At 35.3% G+C, this 7,362-nt stretch overlaps 1 protein-coding gene across 1 annotated transcript; it reads left to right on the forward strand.

Moving 5' to 3' along the window:
* The first annotated feature begins 378 nt into the window (after nt 1–378).
* On the forward strand, nt 379–7,362 carry mnx1 (motor neuron and pancreas homeobox 1). The gene is made up of 3 exons (XM_007236444.4): nt 379–775; nt 4,052–4,212; nt 5,331–7,362. Exons 1-3 carry the CDS (start codon nt 418–420, stop codon nt 5,622–5,624), a joined length of 813 nt encoding a protein of 270 aa, XP_007236506.3. The 5' UTR covers nt 379–417; the 3' UTR covers nt 5,625–7,362.

Consider the following 7,362-nt stretch of genomic DNA (forward strand, 5'->3'; position numbering starts at 1 on the left):
GGTTTTATAATTAAGGCATTACAATTAACCATATATAACCATATAATATTGATTATTACTGTCATACATACTGTTATTTATGAATCGTGTTTTACAATACAATAAAATAATTCCAAAACATTTTTTAAATATTAAAATAATATATATATGTATTTTAATATATCTTTTTAGAGACTCTAATATTAAACTATTTATCTACCTGAACCTTCCATCCGTGGAGGGCAACACACACACCTGTGTTCTTTACACGAACACACACACCTCCTGTAGTTAATGTCCACCAATCAGCTACTGCGCGTCCGCTGATTGGTGGGCATTAACTCTAGGAGGTGCGCGTGTTTGTGCAGAACGCAAACCTGAGCGCGAGCGGTGCAGAGGGATAGATCGGAGCGCGTGCACGCGTGTGTGTATTTTCTGATGGAGAAATCGAAGAGTTTTCGTATCGATGCGCTGCTCGCGCCGCGCGCCGGGACCGACCCGCCGTCGCCGCCGCCGCCCATGCGCGCGCACCACGCCGCCTTCCTGGATGCGCCTCCACCGGGGCTCGCGGGGCTGACAGGGGTGCGCGCGCACGGCGGTGGTGCAGCGAGCGTGTTCGGGCACGCGGGATTCGGTTACCCCGCGCTGGGGCAGATGGGGGCGGTGGGGCAGCACGCGGCGCTTTCTTACCCGCACGCGTACCCCGCGGACGCGCTGAAGCTGAGCGCGAGCTCCCTGCAGCTGGAGCAGTGGCTGCGCATCAACACCGCGAGCATCAAACTGGCCGAGCTGCACTGTGAGTCTAATATTCAACTTTTACTGTTAATATTATTGTTTTATATACACAAATATTACTGACAATTACTGTCACCCTTTAAAAGTTCATTTTCAGCTGTATAATTTTTTTTATTAATATTCCGAGTTTAATTTCAAAATATCCTTTTCAACGGTATTTTTTATTTATTAATATTTAGAGACAAATATCCAAATATTACAGCAAGAGTTTTAGCATTTTCAACGGTAGAAAATTGTTATTAATACTCCCAGTCTAATATCCAAATATTACTGCGAGTGTTTCTCCTTTTCAACGGTAGAAAATTGTGATATTTTGAGTCCGATATTCCGAGTTAAATACCCAAATATTACTGCCAATGTTCCTTTTTATCCTTTTCAACGATAAACAAAATTGGTAATAATATTTTGAGTCTAATATCTAAACATTACTGCTAATGTTTATCATTTTCAACGATATAAAATCTGTTAATAATATTCTAAATCTATTATACACCCGTTACTGCAGCTGTTTCTCTTTTTTAACGGTGCATAAAAATCTTATTAATAGTGTGAATCGCATATTAACTATTTCACTGTGTTTTTATTCATTTTTATAAATTAAATATTTGGCATTTTACCATGTGTCTATTAGTTAGGTATTGCCGTTAAGATGCATTATTACTGATATTATTATTGGTAATAGTAATAGTAACAATTATTAACGCTTTAAAATTCATTATTGTTTAGTATGTGCAGTATGATTATTAATCTTAGTATATTATTAGTAGTAGTCTTATTATTAATAATATTAGTATAACTTAATTAACACCATAGGAAATTATTTAATTATCACACTAAATATTTACTGCATTTCCCTGCAGATCAAAATAAATATTTTGTGACTCTCAATGTTAAGTATTCTAATTGTAATAATAATCAGGCTCCAAATTAAGTTTATTAGGTCCAAATTAAGTTAGTCTGTTATGTTGTTGTTATATATGTATCATTAAATTATGTTTAAATGGGAAGAATATATAAACGGTCTCTGACCCGCAAACCTTGACTGTCGGAACCTCCAAAACGGCTTGTCATAAAAAATTCACATGGACAAAAATATTTTCCTACTGCAGTAAAATTGCGGTTTTTCGCAACTGGACTATAAACACACGCGCACAAATAAAATATGTCTAAACCATCAGCAGACGTCAGAGCACACTAACCTGGATATTGTGGTTAAAACAATTCAACATGAAAAAGACAATTCAACATAAAAAAAAAAACTGTACGCGATGAAAAACAAACGCATGAAATTTGCTTTATTCGACACAGGAACACATTTGGGTCAAAGCGTTACTTATAAAGCTGAACAAAAGCGCTTCAAGCGCTTCTACCCGCATGACGTCATTAAAGAGGATAGAAAGGAGTTAACCCTTCTATTATGGTTTGGGTCAAGTTAACTATATTCAGTGTATAAATATTGTCATATTTTTGTGACTTATTAATTTAACGAGGACGGCCGAGTACACGCAAAATTAATATCATAGTAATTTTTTAGTGTGCTGGATCTCTTTTAGCTTAACAACGAAACGTAAAATATCTGATGCATGAATCAATGTTAAATAATAATACATTTATAGATGTTTAAATTGCTGGGGTCAAATTAACCACACAGATAAAGAGTGTTAAATAATTTGAGTAACTGGAGAGCATGGTGTGGGTAATTATCCATACAAAAATTGGAAAATAAAAATAAAATGGACTGATTGGATAAAAAAGAAAGATATGAGTGTACACGTGCAACCTGTGTTTATATTTTTGAATAATTCTAATGTTACATAGAGTTTTACAGACACTATTTAATGGTTATTTGTGTTTATACAAAGGCAGAGGTAGGTGCTCTCATTGACCACTAACATGGACTACATTGCATTTTAAATTGAGATTTAAATAAAATTTAGTATAGAATTATGCTTAATCCTAGTCTGGGAAACAAACCATTTATGTTTACTTGTTTTTATTTATATAGATATATAGAGGTAAACATTTTCACTCACCACTTAGTTAATGTCTATGTTTATGTTTGGATTTATTCTAATATTCTAATAAACATTATGTTCTTGTGGAACATATATTGTGGAGTCCCACAGGGCTCAGTTTGAGGGTCTATTACATTGGTGTTAATTATGACAGTAAAGCAGTTATGAAAGTGAAGCAGTTAGGGTTTAAATGCAGGGTTTTGGAGAGGCAGGTCTTTCGTGGAGATCTATAGAAGGTGTGTGTGTTTCAGAGAGCAGTATAAATGGAGGGATAATGGAGAGGGAAAATGGAGGGAGTGTGTGAAGAGAGTGTGTTTGCTTTGTAACACACTGTCTCTCTGTTTCACACACTCAGAGGTTTTCTTATCCAAGTTAAAAACTCAGCATGTGAAGCTCTTAGACATTCTCAAGGGTTCTTAGAGATTCTCAGGTGTTTCCTGAGGGTTTCCCAGGGGTTTCCAATGGTTCTCAAAGTCTTCAGTTCTCAAAGGTTTTCAGTGGGTTTTAAAGGCTGGCAGACATTCTCTGGGGTTCTAAGAGGATTTCTCAATGATTCTTAAAGGTTTTCAGGGGTCTCAAATGCTTCTTAATGGTTCTCAGATGGTTCTTGCTTGGTTCTGAGAGGCTGTAGGAGGTTCAATGGTTTTCAGAGGTTTTTTGAGGCTCTCTGAGATTTTTAGTGGTTTGAAGAGACTTGCAGAGATTTCTTAACGTGAGGTTGTTGCTCCTAAATTATGGAATACACTACCAAACTCTTTAAGAGTTGCTGATTCAGTGGAGAAAACCATTTTTAAAGACTTATCTTTTTAAGCAGGCTTTTGGATAATGTATCAGGTTCCCTGTCTTGTATTTTAGATTGTGTAGTATGAATTATTTAAAAAAAGCACTTTGTGACTACTGTCTGTGAAAGGTGCTATATAAATACATTTTACTTACTTTACTTACTTATGTTTGAAGAGGATTTCAATGGCTCCTAGTGTTTCTCAGTGGTTCAAATAGGTTTTTAATGGTTGCCAATTGGTTTCAGAGGGGTTTCCATATGTTTTTAGAGATTTACATATGTTTTTGGAGTTCAGCAAAATAATTTAATATTCTTAACGCATGCTGAACTGCAGTGATCACAGGAGAACGAGTTGTTTAATGTGTTTATTTATTTTCAATCTGAATCTTTGAATGTGTTTCAATGAGTGACAGCATGGCTGTTTGGTTCAACCTCAATCTGACCTGTAGTGTGTGTGTGTGTGTGTGTGTGTGTGTTACAGCTCAGCCTCAGTCTAATCTGTTGGGGAAGTGTCGTCGGCCAAGAACAGCCTTTACCAGTCAGCAGCTGCTGGAGCTTGAGCACCAGTTTAAACTCAACAAATACCTGTCCCGCCCCAAACGCTTCGAGGTGGCCACCGCACTGATGCTGACCGAGACACAGGTACACACACACACGCAAATTATTAGTCTGATTTACACACTGACTCAACTGAGAGATGTAGAACTGTAGGCCTAATTGCAAATATACAACACAAGCTACAATATATGCAGTAAATGTTTACTGGCTAACAGATCTCTAATACCAATTTTAAAATATTTACAATAATTTAATATATTAATATAATTTGTACTGTGACATTATAGTGGGTACAATGCATCAAATGGGTGTAATTATACTAATTATCCCAATTTCAGGTTTGTTTTTATGTTCAATATTTTTGCACCAACAAAAAATGCTGTACATTTTTTACAGTACAGAACTGGACATAGATTACTTTTACATTTTAACAGAGCTTAGAATAGAGAAAATGGTAAATTTTTTCTCAATTATAATGTTTTAACAAAAGTAAGCAGGGATTTTTTACTATAAATAACCAGAAGCTAATTACCTATCAACTTCATGTTTGCAATACTGAGAATGCAGCAGAGTAACAACTCTACAGTTTTCATGAAATGTTTAATTGTTTTTTATGTGCTGTAAATTGTACAGAAAATAAGTGGAAGCATTAGTGGAATAATAAGTGGGAGTGTATTTCAATGTCATACTTCAAAATGCTGCAAATTTTACAGTACTCCATAGAGTAATATAGAAGCTTTAAAAACGTTTTATATTTTTGCAGTGTTTAGAAAACACTTTATATATGTAATATACATATATTATTTTCACATTCGGTACAATTTTAAAGTTTAAAATTAGTTTTGATTCAATATTTTGTTGTTTTAAGAAAACCTACAGATTATGTGTGTAATTTTACACCTATTTTTTGTTTTAACAAAAATAGTAAATTCTACATTACATAACAAAAAGCAAATAGCCTAGTTATTATTTGTGTTTAGAATGCTGTTTATTTGTGTAATGATTTTCTTATTTTCAGATTTTACATGATATGATCATACAAAATTTTAATTTCCGATATGTTCGATATTTTCCATTATTTACATAAAAATGTAAAAACATGACCTGTTTTTACCTATCATCATAAAATAATTATTTACATGTATGAGGTTATTATGTATTTCGATATTCTGTGTCAAATCCTTGTGATTGTTGTTGTTCAGGTGAAGATCTGGTTCCAGAACAGGCGCATGAAGTGGAAGCGCAGTAAGAAGGCTAAGGAACAGGCGGCTCAAGAGGACAAGCAGAAAGGCTCTAAAGGGGCGGAGGAGACCAGCGGTGGATCTGCAGGAAGCGGACCTGAGAGAGACCACCAGAAAGCAGAGACCACCAAAAGCAACAGAATCCGGGACTTTAGAGACAGTGACGCGGAGGATGGAGATTCCTACGTGTACAACTCTTCCGATTGCTCATCCGAGGACGAGCGCGCTCACACCGACACGAGCCCGAGACCCTGAGATAATAGAACACGCCCCCCTCTATACACCAACTGCATGACCACGCCCCAACACACACACCACGCCCCCCAAACCCACAACTCCCAATCCGGACTGGCCGCAGGGTCAGGGTCAGCCAGGTAAAGGCTGCGCTCCAGTCTGCGCGTGCAGATCCATGATGTTCTAAAATTCGAATTGATCTCAGTTTTTTATCTGAATGATCTGATATAAAGAACGTTAATACTTTATTTTTTAATGTTCAGAAAAAGAGCGCGAGTGTTCTAAATAGAAAAAATAATAATTTGGGCATTTTTAGTCACTAAATTAATACAGTGTTGCGTGTTAGAATACAGTTTTTGAATAAAGTAATTTAAGCGTTTAATATTGTATTAACGTCAAAACTTTACACAGCCAGTAATCACACTCAGAATATGTGATAAAATTGTGCACTTAGCTAAACATGTAATAAATCTTACATGTATTAATAACAATAATATGTTTTAAATACTCTGCAGAATACTCGCGCTCTGCTAAACTGATGCCAGCTTAATAAACAATCTGAGTATTTAAATGGTTCAATACTGAAATTAATTTTCAGAAATGCATAGTCTTTATCAGTCAGTGGACATCTTAGCGTCCGAGTGAATGCTCAGAATCAAATTCTGCAACCGGTAACAATTCGAATTCGAATTAATACAGGAGCGCAGCCTGAAGCGGAATTTATTAACCGCTTTTCGCAACCACACAGTGAGAAAAGCTGCTGGTTATTACGGATATCAAACAGGACAACATAAACACTCTTTAAAATCGGATTAAACATCGTTCTTATAAACGAATGTCGATTTACAATAGAACATTTCAGTGATCAGATGTAAATGTAAAATTTTCCTCTAGAACAACACGTCCAAGCTCACAACCACTTTAGAACATTTGTTTTTAAGAGTGATGTTAGGATGTTGTTTTACTAAAGTCCAGAAAAGCCATGAGTTATTGATATAATATAATTATCGATAAAATTTTATATTAAGAGTCCAGTTTTCTCGTTATTGCAAATTATCATCTCAAAACCCCGGTTTCTGTGAGACCTGTGAATTGGTTAACATTTTATCAAATACATTTTATTTTTAAAACGTAATTAGGTTATTCACATTTAGTGGTATCTTTTAGATACATTCCTTTTTAAAGAGAAACAGTCTTTTTATGGTCCGTTTGAAGCACCTTTAATTGTGTTCTATAAAAACACTGTTTTTCCGAAATGCAAGTTACATTCTATTTTCTCAAGAAAAATCAATAGAAAAAATGAATAATGGCCAACACAGAGGAGGAGGAAAAACCTTCCTAACCTTATGAATTGAAGTCAATATAAAAAGTCATTTTGGAGAATTCGTGATAAATTGACCAATATAAAGAACATTTGCAAAACTGGAAATCGACAAATATGAATCGACAAATATATATTTATATAAAACTCTCCCATGGCCTTTCTGGAGTTCAGTGATGTACGGTCATCTCCGTTTCGCCAAAAACGTCATAGAGTTGCAACATTCTCTTGGTAACCACTTTGTTCTCCAGCTCATTTTCTGAATTTTGGTGTCGTGTTGAACATGTCCTCCTGTCCATAACGTGTTTCTGTGTGAAAATGTGTTTATTTTTCTATAATGTATTTATAAATAAGAATTAAGCAAATCACTGTATAGCTGCATGACTGATAAAACGGTTTAGCTTCATAATGGAGACGCAAATAAACTGTTTTTTTTAA

Source organism: Astyanax mexicanus, chromosome 8 (assembly GCF_023375975.1).
Source record: "Astyanax mexicanus isolate ESR-SI-001 chromosome 8, AstMex3_surface, whole genome shotgun sequence".
NCBI lineage: Eukaryota > Metazoa > Chordata > Actinopteri > Characiformes > Acestrorhamphidae > Astyanax > Astyanax mexicanus.